Source organism: Dicentrarchus labrax, unplaced genomic scaffold (genome assembly GCF_905237075.1).
Source record: "Dicentrarchus labrax unplaced genomic scaffold, dlabrax2021, whole genome shotgun sequence".
Lineage (NCBI taxonomy): Eukaryota > Metazoa > Chordata > Actinopteri > Moronidae > Dicentrarchus > Dicentrarchus labrax.
In genome coordinates, this window is record NW_026136714.1 from 13315367 (window position 1) to 13333610 (window position 18244).

General features: G+C 40.0%; 1 protein-coding gene across 4 annotated transcripts; it reads right to left on the minus strand.

Annotated features, from left to right (window-relative positions):
- Positions 1-2954: 2954 nt before the first annotated feature.
- Positions 2955-16344, minus strand: lzts3b (leucine zipper, putative tumor suppressor family member 3b). 4 transcript variants are annotated; one of them, XM_051423038.1, is made up of 8 exons: positions 16028-16344; positions 12451-13282; positions 10888-11358; positions 10628-10795; positions 9332-9460; positions 8662-8853; positions 8199-8429; positions 2955-6131 (listed from the first exon to the last, which is right to left on the minus strand). In XM_051423038.1, the coding sequence occupies exons 2-8, from the start codon at positions 13243-13245 to the stop codon at positions 5028-5030; spliced, it is 3090 nt and encodes a 1029-aa protein (XP_051278998.1). In that variant the 5' UTR covers positions 13246-13282; positions 16028-16344; the 3' UTR covers positions 2955-5027. The 4 variants fall into 4 exon arrangements, with proteins under 4 accessions (XP_051278998.1, XP_051278996.1, XP_051278997.1 ...); XM_051423036.1 differs by having other exon boundaries at positions 12451-13407; XM_051423037.1 differs by having other exon boundaries at positions 15986-16344.
- Between the last annotated feature and the right edge of the window lie 1900 nt (positions 16345-18244).

Sequence of the window (18244 nt, forward strand, 5' to 3'; positions counted from 1 at the left end):
ATTCTTCTTATTTTGCAGCTCTGCTGTGTCCATTTGTAGGCACTGTATGTGGAAGCACCTGCAACAGCTGTCACACTGAATCTGTAAAAGGGAAAAATAATTAGTTTTAACTTCAAAACACCATTGTACCTACTGTCTCTTCCTCATATATTATTTTTCCCTTTTACAGACTCAGCGTGACAGCTGTTGCAGTTGGTTCCACATACAGGGGAACCACCTTTATTCTTAAATTTCTCCACATTGGTGCAGTAGAAATGCTTGATATTAAGTATACTTGTAGTCTTAGATGTGTAGAAGTAAGATATACCATCCATAGCCAGGAATTATTGAGCAAAGTGTTTTTACAGTAGCTCAAATATATGAAAATATGCCACTTGAGGTACAAATATGGACTTTTATTGTTGAATTTCTCCAAATTGGTACAATAAAAATGCTTGATATTAAGTCTGCTTGTAGTCTCATATGTGTAAAAGTCAGTAGCCAGGAAACACTGAGCAATATGTTTTTACAGTACAAATTTTCACACAAATGTTTAATAACATATATATAATTATATATAATATAAACACTAAACACTAAACACAAAATCCTACACAATTCTAATTTGTTTACTTTTCACACAAAATGCAATGCCAGTCCACATTCTTCTTATTTTGCAGCTCTGCTGTGTCCATTTGTAGGTAAAAGGGAAAAATAATTAGTTTTAACTTCAAAACACCATTGTACCTACTGTCTCTTCCTCACATATTATTTTTTATATTATTCAGTGTGACAGCTGTTGCAGGTGGTTCCACATACAGTTTACATTTTTACAGTAGCTCAAATATAAGAAAATATGGAATCTGGAAGTATAAATATGGGACTTTTATTCTTCAATTTCTCCACATTGGTACAGTAAAAATGCTTGATATTAAGTATACTTGTAGTCTTAGATGTGTAGAAGTCAAATATATCATCCATAGCCAGGAATTATTGAGCAAAGTGTTTTTACAGTAGCTCAAATATATGAAAACACCACTTGGAGGTACAAATATGGACTTTTATTGTTGAATTTCTCCAAATTGGTACAGTAAAAATGCTTGATATTAAGTATGGTTGTAGTCTCATATGTGTAAAAGTCAAATATACCATCAGTAGCCAGGAAACACTGAGCAATATGTTTTTACAGTACCTCTAATATTGTCAAATATGCAATCTCTGGAGTCATAAATATGAGGCTTTTATTTTGGCATTTCTCCACACTGGTGCAGTATACTTGATATAAAGTGTTTTTTATTCATCATGGGCACACAACACTTTAATGTAACATATTTTATTTTAAATGTAGGTTCGAATTATAGCTTACTGTTCTAAATACCTTTATTTTGAAAACCGGAAGTAAATACGCTGTTTCTCCGCATTTACCATAATGCTGAGAATACTTGTACACTCGAAATTTAAATGCGGCTGATTTGACCACGGAGATCGGACTCACGGCTGGATTGTCCGCAGTCTACTAACCTACTGTTTCTTCTACACAGCACCGTCCTGTAAATGACAACATCCGGTCTCAGAATATGAAAAACAGGCCTTTTTCTGTTTCTGTTTTCTAGTGATTTTATTTTTTGTTATATGAAATAGAAAATGAAAATCGAATATTTTTTTAATTTTGCTCATCCCTTTCTGACCATGAAAAGAAAACGCCTTGTATTTCAATTTTAATTTTTGTATTTTAAAACGAAAATCAAATAACCACTCGTTTTCTGTTTTTTAATACCCGTTTCTGAAAGGAAAATCCAATGACCAAAACATACACGGACCCTTGATCATCTCTAATTACATTTTAGACATCTATCTTCACTTTTATTTATTTTACCTTTATTTGACCACCTAGCCAACAGGCACCAGCAAGAGACAATCCAATAAAACAAGTGAAACACACATACAGCTAATGCGAAAAACAACATGCAACATGTCAATGACTCCTCACTAGGCTGTATGCTGTTCCCGGGAAGATCTCAGACTTCTTTGGTTTGAGGACTGTTACTCACTATCTTATCTTTCTTGAAATAACTGTATCTTAATTCTACTGTATCAGCCTCGAAGACCTTCGGTCAACATGGTATAAAGACTTGTAAGAGCAGTACCCACATTATACTGTATGATAGAACAATGGTTCCCAGCATGCCCCTCCTCACAGGATACATATGTTTTTTAAATGTATACAGCCAGGTCTAGTGGTGGAAAATAACTAAATATATTTACTCAAGTACTGTGAATACAATTTGGAGGTACTTTTACTTGAGCACTTGGATTTTATGCTACTTTACACTTCTGCTTCATTACAGTTCAGAGGAAAATATGCACTTTTTGATTACATTGCAGACAATTTAAGATTTTACATACAAAACATAACCAGCCTGTAAAATAAGATGCATTGCTTCAAAACTACTCAACAGCATCCTAAACCAGCTATACCTACATTAAAATGCTGCTGAGATGTTAATGCATCAGTACTAATAATCAATTAGCATAATATATATTAATGTACTGAAAGAAACCATTCTGCTTAATTTACTTTTGATACTTATCTTTCTGATAATAAGTTATAATAAGTAAGTAAGATTTGCAATGCTGCTGTAATGGAGTATTACTACAGTGTGGTATTACTACATTTATTGAAGTACAGTATCTGAATACCTCTTCCACATATGGCCAGGTTAACCAAAGTTTAGAGTTATTGTCCTTATTGTTTTAATACTTAAGGGGTTTAGAGAGGGAAAGCTGCAGTAATTAACAGTAAAAGTAGAAATAAATATGTTCTTTCATCTTGTTAATCATCTCATGACCCCTGAGACTTATACCTGAACTGCTGTGATAAAAGGCATGTGCCTAGAATATTCCCATATTCCAATATTTGATTCCCAGAATAAAATCCTAACCACAGGACAAATTATTTGCTCAATGACACAAAGTGCTGAATTATTCACATATCTTTATTAGTTCTGCTGAATTTTAACAAAGGGGTGGTTTTAATCAAGCCAGAACAGTACTAATAACATAAATGCAAACAATAAATTTGAAACATGTATAAAATCTGTAGCATTTTGTTCTCTAAACAATGCAATACTGTAACTACATTTATCACCTACATCAAAAGGAACATCATTTTTGGACAGGGTTGCTATGATTGCACCATTATGGTAGGCCAATAGGCTATCTACACAGTTAAAAAAAACACATAAAGGAAAGCTCAAATGGCACATATTTTCTCTGTCAGTTCACCATAATATAATAACAGTAATAAAGATGATAATACTATGTAATACCTTGGAGATAAGTTAATATTCTTGAGCAACATCTTTGTATGCTGGCATAAACAACACATATAAAAGCCATGATATTCACATCTGAGTCTACTGTACATCATAACTTGTGTGTAGGACACTACATAGTGCAGTTAGCCTGAATGCTTCCTTTAAAGAGGCATACTCTCCCACTTTTCAGATTTTTTTTTTTTTACTTACTTCTCCCCTGCTTTGTCTATACAGAAGAAAGTAGAGTTTTCTAGGATATACAGACTCCCCCAGTTTGTATTTTCAGTTAGAGCCCCCACCCCCCCGAAGAAAATCGTTTTGCTCTTAATATATCTTCACTTGCTGTATTGCCACTAGTCCCTCTATCCTCAATCTCATAAGCTGAAGCCTTTCATATGTAAACACACATGCACACACCCGTGCTCCCACACACACACACTCTCTCTCTCTCTCTCTCTCTCACACACACACACACACACACACACACACACACACACACACACACTCTCACACACATTTACAATCTATAACTATTATAAGTATTTCTTTCTAATATCATACATTCTATAATTTTTTTTAAACTTTGGGGATTCAGACTGATTTCTTGGCTGTAAATGCACGACGTGAATGACACAATTATCATAATAACTAAATTCAAATTGTGTGCTTACTTTCACATCCTCCTTGCTGTTCAATGAGAAGAAATTTGAGTTGGGAGTGCTCTGAAAGCTCTCTGATGACCTCTAGTGTTTGTTTTTAGTCACCGCAGACAAGCCGCAGTGAAGGGGAACCAGGTTCTCCCACGTATTAAACTTATTATATATTAACTTGGGGTTGATTATCTGCTAAACATATCTATTTAATTCAATTTGTAGAAAATATAAACTCTGTTGGTCTTCATGATGTGTTTAAATGACTCATGCATGTTGGACCCTGTGCATGAAATGACTTGAAAACTGAATCAAGAAATCGGTCTGTGTGATCTTTAACGTCAATATCTGAGATTTAAATAAAATAGTCCAGCCATATGTAATAATGTTGTGTAACTGGTTTGCTGATATTATAATTAAAGCACAATAAATGATAATCACACTCTCGATTTCTTTTTCATCTATTCCCAGCATTAGTTATTCTTGTATACTTGCTGGAAAGAATGGAGTAAGGCGCTCTCTGGCCAAAAATGCAAGTTAACATCACACACCCTGACCACTAATTCTACTTTTACATTACCAGTGACACAGACTTACAATGAATAAATACCGCATAATATTCTTGTTGATAATTTCTGACAATATCCCTGATTGTCTTGGTCCTTTTCTAGCATGGGAATGAAATGACCCCTGTATTAGTGCTGTAATCTAAACATTGTCATTTAACATTTTCTTTCCCTGCCAGCCACCAGTTTGGCACACTTTTCATGAACACTGGTGATGGAGGATGTGTGCAACTAGTGAAAGACAGGCTGTTTGGAGGTTGAAAAATAACTGATAGATTGGATATAGTTCAACTTCCTGTTGAGATGATCTGCTTGTTACTGATAATGTTGGATTTTGCAGTCTGCCTTAGTTGCTGTTTAGTGTTTATAGTTGCTTTGAAAAGTATGTCAGACTGTACTGATTTATTCTATTGTAGACTGAAATGTTTTTCAACTGTATGCTGAAGTGGTTTTGTGTGAGAGGCCTTGTCCCCATGAGTGTGTTGAACTGGACAATAAGTTTCATGGAGATGTCTCTATATCTCAGTGGACTCTATCCTCTCCAAGCGTGACGGTCCTGCCCAGGGAGGGGCAAGCTGGTGGAGAGAAGGGGGGCCCTTCTGGTCTTCACAAGGTGGGGAGATGGTAAGGGCGATGGGGCCAGAGATAGAGGGTGGGGGCTGAGGAGACAGAGGTGAGAGGGCTGGTGGTGGAGGTGGAGAATTGGACGAGGTGGGGGAGGTGGTGGTGGTAGTTGTAATAGTGGTAGTGGTGGACGTTGTGTTTGGTTTGGCTCCCAACTGGCTCATACGTTTTTCCAAAGCTTGGTTCTTCTGCAGCGTTTCCACATAGCTGAGCTGCAGCTGTGCCTGGTATTTCAAAACCCGTTCCTTCTCATCCTGCCAGGTGTGTCGCTCCTGGTCAAAGTTGAGTGCCTGGCGTTCCCGTTGCTGCCGCTCCAGGCGCAATGCAGCCTGCAGCTGCTCTAGTTGCCTGCGCAGCTCCCCTGCTTCATCCCAGTGACCCTCCTGGACTCCTGGACGCTGGTGGGCATCCTGACGCAGTTGCGCCTCCTGGCACAGTTGGGCCTCGTGACGTAGCTGGGCCTCTTGGCGCATTTGGGCCTCATGGCAGAGCTGGGCCTCCTGTCGCAGTTGGGCCTCCTGACGGAGCTGAACCTCTTGACGCAACTGTGCTTCTTGCCGTAATTGGGCCTCTTGACGGATTTGGGCTTCATGGCGGAGATGAGCCTCCTGACGAAGCTGGGCCTCCTGGCGGAGTTGAGCCTCCGGTCGTATTCGGATGTCCTGCTGCATGTGAGCGTCCTGCCGCTGCTGTGCATCTCGCCATTGAGCTTCTTCGCGTTGCTGCCTCTCCTGTCTCTGAGCTTCCTGCCTTTGGGCTTTGGCTTCATCACTCTGAAGACTCAGCAGTGTGTCAGATGTGGGGGTGAGGGAGTTAGTTGAGGGCTCACCGGGGTTACGTGGGCAGTGTACAACTCCCCAAGGTGGCAACAGCCCTGCAGCAGCTAAGTTAGGACTCATGACAACTTCTGCTCCTCTGCTCGCTTCACTCAGAGCCCGCTTTAAACTAAGCACCTCTGCCTCAAATACACCCAGCTTTTCTCTAAGGAGGGACACCTGCAGAAAGGAAAATACATATCACAGGAGAATATAATTTAATTTTCACTGTAGTATTTGACAGTCAGTATTTCTGTGGACTGTATGTCAAGTCAAATCAAGTCAGTATTTTTTAAGGTGCACAATCAAACACAAGATGTCTCCTACATTAAAACAGAATAAAAGAACAAAACAAAAAAACAGTGTGTGTACATAGTTATAGAGAAATAGAGATAATGTGTCACACAGACGTTCAAACAAATACACATCCAGCTGCATTTATTATACATGCATGACTGCAAGCATGCACATGTATGCACATATACTGTAGAAAAAGCAGTCGTGATGGATGTCTGTGCTGTCATTTGTTAGACCAGTCTGTTGAAACAGGTGAGACTAATAGTACAGACAGAAAAAACTGTGAGTGGGCCTTGATGGATAGTGTGAGAGCAGTCATGTGAATACTTTTTCTTATTTTACTGTTGCATGGATTGTAAGTTGCCCTACTATAGATACTAAGAGCTTGTGATAAATGCATAAATTGTAAATTGTACTTAATAGGAGATTAAACTTAAACTTGCTACCTCTTCCATAAGGAATACACAACATACATATTATTTGTGCGTGAGCTGTTTATGAGGTCATACAGTAGAAAGGAAAAAATTGTTGCAACTGTAATATACAATGTTGCCCAATCCCCTATTTGTCCTAGTATCCTCGCCAAGTTTTTGGAATCCCTCTGAAGGATTTTGAGGATTAAATGCTCAACAATCTAGATTTAGTGGTAAGCATCCCAATCCTGCAATCTCACTTGTTGTAGAATATAATTTGACTGCTTTGGATAATAATCAACATTGTGTTGCTCTTTTCATAGACCACTCTAAAGCCTTCGATAAAATCCACCGTTCCCTGCAATGATCATAATGGGCCTAGAATAATGTAAGCGTTACATCCTGTAGCTTGTGGTAAGTTTCATGTGTTTTGGGGTGATGCATAGCCACCTGAGGGAGATAAAAATCCAGACAAAATCTGGTCAGTATTTAGTGAGACAATTTTTAAGTCCATAAATACCAGGAATATACAATTCTAATGGGATTCTAATTCTATTTCAACCCAGATAATGTAACAAACTATTGGGCTTTAATATTATTATCACTATTATCATTATTACTTATTAGCATAAAATGTGGCAAACTTTTTTACAATCCTGTCACCTTGGTGCTCCTAATAATGAAATAATGATAAGACTGACAGTCTCTCAAATATTTATGCTGACAAATTTAACGACTTTGATTTCTTGTCCTAACTGGGGCTTTCTATATAGAAATAAGACTTGTTTTTACACAATCTACGTACATAAAATTGGGAAATAAACCTAAAGCATTTATCTGTCTTCACTTTTCAGTGTAAGGAAATATATTGGATCTCATGTTTTCAGATGCTAAGCTGGCACTGCTGGCACATTTTGTTACACTTAGAAAGTCCTATACACAAATTATCATAATATCTTAAATCTTACAGGGTTTTACATGAGACACTTAAAAGTAATTTTCTGTGCTCTATATACTGAAAAGTGAGACTTTCATCAAAAATCTTACGATAAATCTTACTAATAGTAAATTGTTATGTTATGTTTAAAGACTGTTTAAAGGACCAGTGTGTAGGATTTAGTGTCTTGTAGTGGTGTAGTTGCAGATTGCAACTCACTTGCTTCACCCTCCACTGCCAAGCGCAAAGGAGAAACTAGAGTGGCCGCAAAGCGTGGGAAAAACAAACGGCCCTGTCTAGAGCCCGTGTTTGGTTTGTCCATTCTAGGTTACTGTAGAAACATGGCGGTTCAATATAGTAGCATCTGTAGAAGGCAACCCATGCAGTCTGTAGATATATAAGGTTCATTCTAAGCTAACAAAAACATAATTCTTATTTGTAGGTGATTATACACTAATGAAAACATAGCTAAGCATATTATTATTCCATTTCTGCTAATATATCCTCCTAAACATGACACATTGGATCTTTAATGGATTGTTAACTTCTTTAAATTATAAATTAGTTTGTGGTTTAAATATAAACTAACTGAAAACCTACCTCTGACAGAGTCCTCCTCAGCTCTCCCTCACACTTCTCCAGCTCCAGACTCTTGGTGCTATAGGAGTCCTTCAGGCCCAGCATGGCTTCCTCCCTCTCCCTCAGCTGGGCATTAAGCTCCTTCAGCTGTCCTCTCAGGGCCACCATCTCTCCAGCTCGCTGGGTCACTTCAGCCTGACTCTCCCTCAGCTGCTGCTTCAGCAGGGAGATTTCTCCTGCTTTCTGACACACCTGCCACATGAAGAATGAGTGAGTAGTTTAGTATTTAAGTACTGTGATAAATATCCTCCCTATCCCACTGCATACAAGGGGATAGCTTATACACACATACACACACACATACATAGGCAGCTTCACAGGCAACCGTATACTCAGTGCTCCACTGCTCAGTCTACCATGATGCAACCCTGATAACATTTTACTGAACTAGTCAAGCGCACCAACTCATATACTCATATCTCACCTCCCACTTGGTCTCCTCCAGACGAGGCAAGATGTCGGCCTGCTCCTTCCTGTAATCCAGACACTTTCTCTCCAGCTCCTCTCTCTGGGCCAACAGAGCCGCCATCTCCTCCTGGAGCCTCCTCTTGTCCTGGGACAGACGGCTTATCTGGGCCTGCAGGGCAGTCTGGGAGCGCTGAGCACGACGGGTAACCTGCAGGAAAAAAAATAAAAATGACTGACTTTGTTATAAAATTTTATATTGTTTTATCAGCTTTCTCTTATACAGAGAGTTCCCTAACAATTTGTTTTTTTCTGGGTGTGTTGACTCAACAAATGAATTCCAAGATGATGAGTGGACTATTAATATTTAAATACCACATTTAACTTAAATATTGAATACTGAAATAACACCATACTTTTTAAATTGGGCTTGTTTTTGGTTTATATGTCCCTTAGCAGCAGTATAGTCCAGTTTTAAACTGGATTTTAGAAATGAAATCAACCTTCTATTGTGTATTTACCCCAAATTTCTTTTATTATTGTATCAGATTTTGACCCCATGTTTCAATCTGCACCTCTTTCAGGATTTCACACAGGTTGCATTTGGACTCAAGATGCGAGTTAAGAAAAACAAAGTGCAGTGGAATCCTGAGGGTGTTTAGTAGGATCACAAAATGTAGGGAGGTCACCTGCTGCAGGCGCGAGGCATAGTTCTGTCTCAGCTCGTCCATCTGTCGCTCCCAAACACGTTGCTTCTCCTCAAACACCTGAATGATTGCTGCCTCACTTTGGTCCAGGTTTCTGCGCATATGCTGCACCTGGTAGAAAAGAGGAAGGCATTAGGCCACAAAGCAGCCGCTTAAATAATAAAAGTAGAATAAATCCAGCATGGATAACAAAATGTGAGACTGCCAGGAATCCACCTTTTCAGCAGCCAAAAAACTACTCAAGATACAGTTTGCCAGGAAAAACTGCACAAAGGCCATAAAGGCAGAATTTGTAAAACTGTAATGCATTCATTTCTCAAATATTTAAAACAAATACCAATGTTATTTTTAATAAATCAAGGTCTGAAAGGTTTTTGTCATCTTATACCACATCAAATCTCTAAAAACAAAAGAAGTGACAGCAAAATGATACTTGAGGCCTGTTAGCACATTTCTCCAACACACATTATTTGTAGGTTGAATGCTGAGAATGCATTTATCATCTAAAGCTGCCTTTGGGGATGTTAAAGGGTAATTTCATCCAAATAACAAAAAACACTTAGTGGTATCCAGCCATACAGATATGTATGAGTTTGGACAAATCCTGACAATAAAAAAGTATTTATTTAAATATTTAGTTTATTTGTTTATCTGTCCATATAATATCAACCAATGCCACACTTTTCAATACAAAATTCAAAACCAAGGACGTGTGTGGGGTTTTTCTCACCAATTTAGTTCAGTTCACATTCAACATACAACTCAGGTCACAAGGAAAATATGTATTTTTTTCTGTGCTCCTGTAAGTTTTCTGTGCGGATGTTTTGAAGTATCTCTCTCAGAGATTCTCTGCCACCCCAATATAATGAAGGTGAATGGAATTTTTGTGATGCTTGTGGCATTGACAATATAGATTTAAAAGTGGCTTTCCAGAAACAATGTCCCTAGTAATTCATAGACCTCACTGTGGATGATTTTCACAATGAAAACTTTTGGCATTGAGTTCTGTGGATTATTCAGAGACACAGGGTCACTGTTTCTGGAAAGAAAGTTGCTGTTGAATTTAATTTAGCAATGTTCTGAGCTCCACAACCAAAATTCCATTTATCTCCACTGTATTGGATTGGCAGCAGAGATCTTAACTGAGATAATAAAACCAAAAATGTCTACATGACTTTCACTGGACCTTTAAGTGCCTTTAATATCCCCTTCTTTTTAATGGAGTGCCCACTTAATGTGAAACTACTACAAATCAGACATTTCTGAGTGGCCTCTGACCTCTTGCTCTTTCTCCCACAAGCGGTCCTCCAGGTCCTGGATGATGTCGTCAGAAGAGGGGGAAGGGCGTAGAGGTGCTGGAGCGTCACTCAGGTGGCTCAGCCTCTGATAGGACGAGGAGCTCTTTCCTGAGGAGGACCGGCCACTGTCTGAGGCGCTGAGCCCGTTCTGCAGGAAAGAACCACATCATGACACATTACAGCTAATAACGGCGAGGTGCATTAAGTGCCAGGCTAACTGAGTGTGGATGATGGCCTTACCTGGTAGCCAGGCTTTTCCAGCTTGTCCAGGCCCGCAGCTGCTCCAACCATGCCCAACCTGTTGATGTGGCTGGTGGAAGCACTGAGAGGCCCCAGGACAGCTGGGGGCCCACAACCGGACCCCGAGCCTGTATAGGTAGGCAGGCTGGTCAGGGAGTTCCTCCCTGAGTCAGACATCCCTCCCTGAACCACTTCATTACCATTTCCCCCACCCTCACTTCTGCTGACCCTCACTGGGCTGTCCTGGTCCAGGAGTAAGGCCTCAGGGACCTCTCCTGATTCTCCTCCTGCTCCATCCCTTCCTCTCCTGCCTCCTCTGCTCTCACTGAACCCATCACTCCTTGCCTCAGTCTTGCCCTCGCTCCCAGCCCCTCCTGCCTGGCCCACCAGATTCTGCATGGAGTGGAAGCTCTTGGGAACCACCGGCTTGAAGGCAGAGGGACGAACGAGGCCTGAGTTGTTCTGCATCGCCTACGATAGAGATGGAGGAAGGATGGAAGGAAAGACAGTAAGAACAATTAGAGACAAAAGAACATTGTAGTAGATAAAATGCAGCATTGTGATGTGTTAAGCATAATAACATAATATAGGGCATGCATTACACATATTATGATATAATTGGAACAATTTGAGATACATTTGGTGTATTTCTGAGGCACTTTGTGGCAAACAGGTGGCATAAATCATAATTTTAAAGGGTAGGTTGAGAATCTTAGTACAATACTCACAAGTGTTATTGGTGGCAAAAATCATTCTTCCTGTTCATACTGGCTGTGAGGCCTTTCTAATGTGACTTCAGTGTAATATACTGCTGACAAGGTCTACAGTTCTTCTTAATACAGAGCTTCAACTGTTAGATAGCCAAATAAAGTAGTTATCTTCCAAACTTATAGTCTTTTTAGTAAGAATTCCCACATTTTGTTTCCAGCCCCCAAACCACAGCTCAGATACAAAAAAGGCTGTAATGGAAGAAACCAACATGATTTAGCTAATTAAGACTGTTAGCTCAGCATAGGCTGAACTTTAGAATGCATTCGTGAAAGAGTGTGAAATTCCCTTATTTTGTTTGGACACTGTTTCCTTGCTTAGTTAGAAACATGATAAACAGAAAAAGGAAAACATATACTACAAAGATTTAGGAAGGAGCCCACTTGATTTATCCAACTGTGCTGCTACTGAAGCCTCACACTACACCCCTCACTTACATTTGAGTCACACAAGGAAGGAACCACTTCATTGCCAGTATGCAGAGGAGGCATGATTACAGCAACAAATAACTCTTTCAACATGCATGTGAGTTTTGAATGAAGACAAATTAGAAAAATCTGAACCTATTGTTTAAAAGTTCAAAATGTAAAAACGTTTTCCACCCCAGTCTTCTAAATCAGTGGTGTCCAAACCTTTTCTGCTTGTGACCCCTTGTCACAGGATGCCTATCTACAAGTTGTGAATTTTGTTTTTCACTATTGCCTGCCCCAGTGATCATCTTTAGATTCAGTTTACAACCCCTTTTCAGGGTGCTGAAGCCCAGATTGAGAACTACTGTCTTCAATCTTGAAGTACCTGCTCCAGTTTCCCCGACACTGGCAGGATCTTGGGCGGGTTGTGGTTCGGAGGGTTATGGCTGATTGGATTGTTCTCACTGTCAGTTCTGGTGGCTGCCATCTCTCTGTGATGGTGTTGGTTCATGCCAATGCCGTTCTTCTCATTTGCTCCTCGGGCCAAAATGTTCCCACATACATCTAAACCTGCAGCCTGCATTTCCCTCTCCCTCTCTCTTTCCAACCTCTCGTTCTCCAGCCTCTCTCTTTCCCTTTCCCTCTCCCTCTCCCTCTCTCGCTCCCTCTCCCTTTCTATCTTCTCTCTCTCAATTCTCTCTCTTTCCCTCTCCCTGGCTCTCTCCCTCTCCCGCTCCCTCTCTCGCTCCAGCCTCTCCCTCTCCACTCTTTCCCGCTCCCTCTCCCGGTTCCTCTCCCTCTCTCGCTCCCTCTCTAACCTCTCTCGGTCCCAGTCTCTGTCCCGGTCTCTGTCTCTCCCCCTCTCACGCTGCCTCTCCCTCTCCCTCTCCCACTCCCGCCTGCCTGCTCCGTTGCCACACTCCAACTGGTTGTTGTTGGACGGGGCCGTCATGGTACATTCAGTGTTGGTGGAGGAGGCTGTTTCGGTGGGCCGGTCAGTTCCGGTACAGGTCCCAGTCCCGATACTAACACTCCCTCGTTCATCGCTAGAAGCCGTGCCGTCTGATATAGTTGCCGGGGGGCGGGGCAGCCGCTCTGCGCTGCAGCTGCGGTCGGCAGGGCAACGGCGAGAGAGAGGAGGGGCCCGGGGCAGGGTGGTCCTCGTGCCCACAGACTTCATGGCAAACTCCTGCTCTCCTGCCACCCCACTGCCAACACTGCCCATAGTGGGGGTCAAAGGTCAGGGATTAGAGGTTAGGAGTCAGGATTGGGGAGGGTCACAGATACATTTGGAAGTAGTGTGGGTCATCACAACCTAATGCAGGTAGTGGGGGCACACACACTAGAGGAACACAGAAAAACGAAAGGAGTTATACAATATTGTAATTGCATAATAACTAGTTATACAATAATAGTTAATGCAGAATAGATTCCAACCCACATACAGGGGCAGCGTAGTCCTCCCACCATGATAAAAATGAAAAGGGTCAGACCGATAAGTCTGGACAATTATCTGTATAGTGAAGGTATAAATAATAAGTGTAAAAATAAAACTTGTCCTCCAGTTTAATGATGATTTCTTTATGTTTATAGCATTTTTTTTTTATCATGTATACACTTTGTAGGTTTGAATTATTTTTGACTATTGAACTATTGTTTGTTTTTATTTCAGTTAAGTGATGCTGGGTGAAAAGGTCACTCACACCAATCCAAAGCAAAAGTTACCCTGGATTTCACATCGTTGAACTGGAGGATGCTATTTGTTTGTTTTTAAAATATTTTTTGTGAACACAAATACAGGAAGAGCTGCACAAAACCAGTCTAATACAAATAATACAAAATAAGAGCCCTGCAACAAATACATTTTTGCAAACGCCTATGACATTATTTTTTTTATTTATAATAATATTTTCATTCACTCTCCATCATATATATTTTTCTTTAATGCTTGTTCTTTGCTGAAATTTATTTAACCTTAACTTTCTCTTTTGAGTAGGGGATCCACAGACCCCACTGCTGTACGTGTTAATAATAACAATAATAATAATAATAATAACCATAATAATAATAATTCTATATTTTTTTCATTTCTTTTTATCCTATTGAAAGAAAATGTAGAATTGAGGGGAAGGGTTACTTCCTGTCTCCTTCCCATTGCCACAAACTGGGATTACACATTTAATGAAGGTGATGAAATATGGACATGGCCGTAAAGCATTTCTATTACACCAAACAAGAATTTATGTAATTATTTATGTGTTTTATAGGCCATATACAAACAAATATATATTACTTTTGTTCACCAAAAAATCATCCACAGAAGAAATACATTAGGGATCAATCACACCTCAGCGAGGCCAAACTCCCTGTTGGACCATTTATGAAATGAATGAATATTCGAACAAACTCTTTTGGAATGTGGGTTTAAGAAACTGTTGTGTACTGTCAAAACTAATAATAGATATAGAGCATGTGAAATCTTAATCAGGTTTATATATACAATTCTCATAAAATTTGTTAAAGTCCTAAACTACCAAGTTGGAAAAAGTATATTTTTAGGAGGACCTGATACCTGAAACACAACATTAGCATTAAGTAACTTAAGGGTTATTGTAACTTTTTAAGCTGTAGTCATTGGTGGTTTATTGAATTGCTGAACAAATAACTGGAACACATTAAATTGAAGTGCAGTACAATCCAACACAACAATACCACAAACTATGGCCTAAATACCATAGTTTGTGAGCACCTCTCTAACACTGTCTCAATATCAATGTCTCAACCATAAACTTTTTTGCAGGGCTGTTGTATTAGTTTGCATGAGGCTTCAGAGCACAGGTATTCCTGTTAATGTGTCCACTCAAAAATACAGTATATTCAGAGACTGTAGTTTGCTGTGTAGTTGAACTGTGTTGAATTATACTGAGAGGTGTTTCTAGCATTTTGTGTCCCATTTATATCAGCCAGAGTAGACTAAATATTAGAAACACTTCTAAGTGGGCATCTAGGGGTTTTAGGAAGCTGACCATATAACCGCAACATCTCTATTTTGAGTCCGGCCTGGGACCTTTGTCGCATGTCGTCTACAACTCATTCCTTTCTTTTCCTGTTAGCCAGTCACTGCCTCCTATCTGCTAAGGGCAAAATGTCCAAAAACACAGAGAGAAACACCTCTGAATGTAACACAATACAACATCACCACAAACTGCAGCCTCCAAAATGACCATAACATTGAATCAACAACTAAAACAGAATATAAAACCTTCTGAAAGGGGGGATTTATTGCTCGACTGTTGCGTTAGTTTTAGATAGGTGTACCTAATAAACAGGCAACTGAGCGGAATACAGACATAAATGCATGTGGGGGGGATAAGAAGACTGTGTTTGTATATAAACTATATGTAGCCATGAATTACAGATTTAAAGAGCTTGCTTACATATGAACATTCACATCACCAAAATCATACAGTAGCATATTACCCTGGCTTATATAGATAGATAGATAGATAGATAGATAGATATAGACACAGCCATGCACAGTGCACCTCCCCTGCTCAGCCCATTTACTAGAGGTTTACTTCCACTTGGGTGAATAGTAGTAGTAGTAAAATACACTGCCTATCTATCTGCTGCTCTGCTTCAATCCCCTCCCCTCCCCTCACGACTCCCAATCCCCCCCCCCACCCACCCCTCCCCTCTCTCTCTCTCTCTCTCTCTCCCTTTTTCTCTGCATCCCTGGGCGGCAAGGGCGGCTTTAGCAGCATCCGCATCAAGCCCTGAATCGACTGCGCTCCCAAACAATCGCTCGCTAGGCCTGTGACAAGAAATAAACGCACGACCCTCGCCGAATAGAAAAAAACACATCTAAATTAATATACACAGCAGCGTCATTGACATTGACGACAGTGGCTTTGATTTACCGATTGTAGCATCCTGGCGGTCCATCATCAAAGGCTACTCACTATTTTGCAGCTCGGCGGTTTTGTAAGATGGCAGCCTCAATAAACACTATTGTCACAAGACAGCGGCGTCAGTCCTGGTCGGCCGGGCTCTGTATTATTCTTCGGTGTTACCGTGGGTCGGTAATATTAGGGATGCTGCTGTCTTCGACCGCTGTCAGCGTCGGATGCTGATGATGGAGTCGGTCGGTTGATACGCGCATCAGCTGAGAGACACACACCCACCTCTGGTCCCGCCCCTCCGGCTGCATGATACAAACGCCCCCTTTTGGCATTAATCCAGTGCTCTCCCTCGGGAAAAGCCTATAGAGTCATATACAGTCTCCCCCCCACCCCGGATGGGTGGTGGATGAGATGCTGGGTGGAAACAGTAGTGAGGCTGGATGCGTCACCAGATCACTCAGAAATTATTATTATTTTAGAAAATAAATGTTTTGTATCAATGGTCATGTTCCATTTTTACAGTGTATTTGCTGTTTAAGTCTTTGTTTGCACCCCACAAAAAAAAGAAGCATGACAAGTTCACCCATTTTTTAAGAAATTAAAAATAAATAAGATAAAAAAAACCAATAAATTCTCCTAACTTAAACCCACATTGATTGAATTTGGCCAATTGGAAACAGGAAAACAAGCTATTTATCACCACATAAAGTCTGGAGTTTTCTGTAATAAAAGAAACTCCAAAAATCCTGTTTTGGTTTTCCATCAACTCCTTCATGAGATAAATATCTGTCTCTTTAGATGCTAAATTCTCCACTTTGTTCATCAGCTAGTTGCTAACTTTGCTTGGTTTTCGGAAAGGTATATTATACAGACATTTAATGCTAAAACTGTTTGTGTGTGTCTGTAAACAATGCTTATGAGAGCAGTGAGATTGAATTGAATCAAACATAAAAAATACGAGCTGTAAAACCAAAACAATGAGTTTGATTGATTACATGTTAGACATAATCATTTGTTCATATAGTAATATTGACTAGAGAAAAACAAAACCTTCTTTAATACATTTGGTTACACTACTTATTCTGGAAGTTTTCTGTCAAAAGAACTAAGTGAGTTGAAGTAACAAGTTCAACAGAGGGATTTAGTTCACGTTTCATCAGCACAGAATCACAATTGTTCTGAATGAAATAACCACAGGTGAACTGTATCACTACAGAATCTACTGGGAGGCTTTCCACTACACCTGCCCCCACTGGACCCCACAGTATTTACTGTAAGAATTACATAGCAGCCATGAGTACTCCAGCAATTTAGTATTGTACTCCTAAAGTTTGGGTGACTTGTGAGTGAACAGATTTGGCAAATGGTAAATGTCATGTTCTTTCTACAGGAATATAGGAATTATAAAGTATGTCTTAATTAAAATTGTTTATTTTCTGTTACTTTCTTGTTTTGTACGATACTGTGGTCACACACAAGTTGCCAAAGAGTCCTGTAACTCCATATTAGGCAGGTTTTCCTTATTTTGTGTAAAAGAAGTATCCGTCTGCTCTGTAACAGATGTGTCAGTCCTCAGTTGGGTTGTGTTGCACGTTGTGACTGCTTGTCATCTTTACTTTGCATTTCCTCAATGCCTACTGTTATTTCTCTAGCTGTTATATTTCTGTGTGACCTGACCTTGTGTTAAATAGCAGTTTCCTTTCCCCTGTGTCTCCTTTTCCGTTCATAGATCAATACTTGTTGGTATTTGGAACAATGCACTCTGAAGATTTACCAGATTCTTTTTTATTTTACTCAGTGTTTTTTATCTAGTGTGCAGCCCTTCATTGTGGAGCTCCTGTTCCTGATATTTTTTAATCGTTTAATTATGGGTTTGTGTCTTCTTGGCAGTAGCATCTGAACTTTTCTGAATTTCCTTGGTTTAGATGTTTCTCCTCCTCTTGGCAACATTTCCTGCTATGTTAAACCACCACAACTGGACAAGAGGACACCAAAATTGTGCAAAGCTACAACTACTTGACAGCACATCTGTTATGGTTGTTGTATCCTCTCCTGTTATCTCTTTTACTACAGGTATTTGGAGTTTTTACTCACTGTTTTCTTTCTTGCTGAGGTGGTGAGGGAAATGAGCACTAGTGCCCCTGCAGGATGGGAGGAACATCTAAGGCACAAAGCATACATGCAAAGTAAATCCAAAAGTCCAGGGTAAGATGGTCATTCATTTTTTTGGTGAGTATTCCCTTATGTGGAAAGAATTCATATATACATATATCCCAT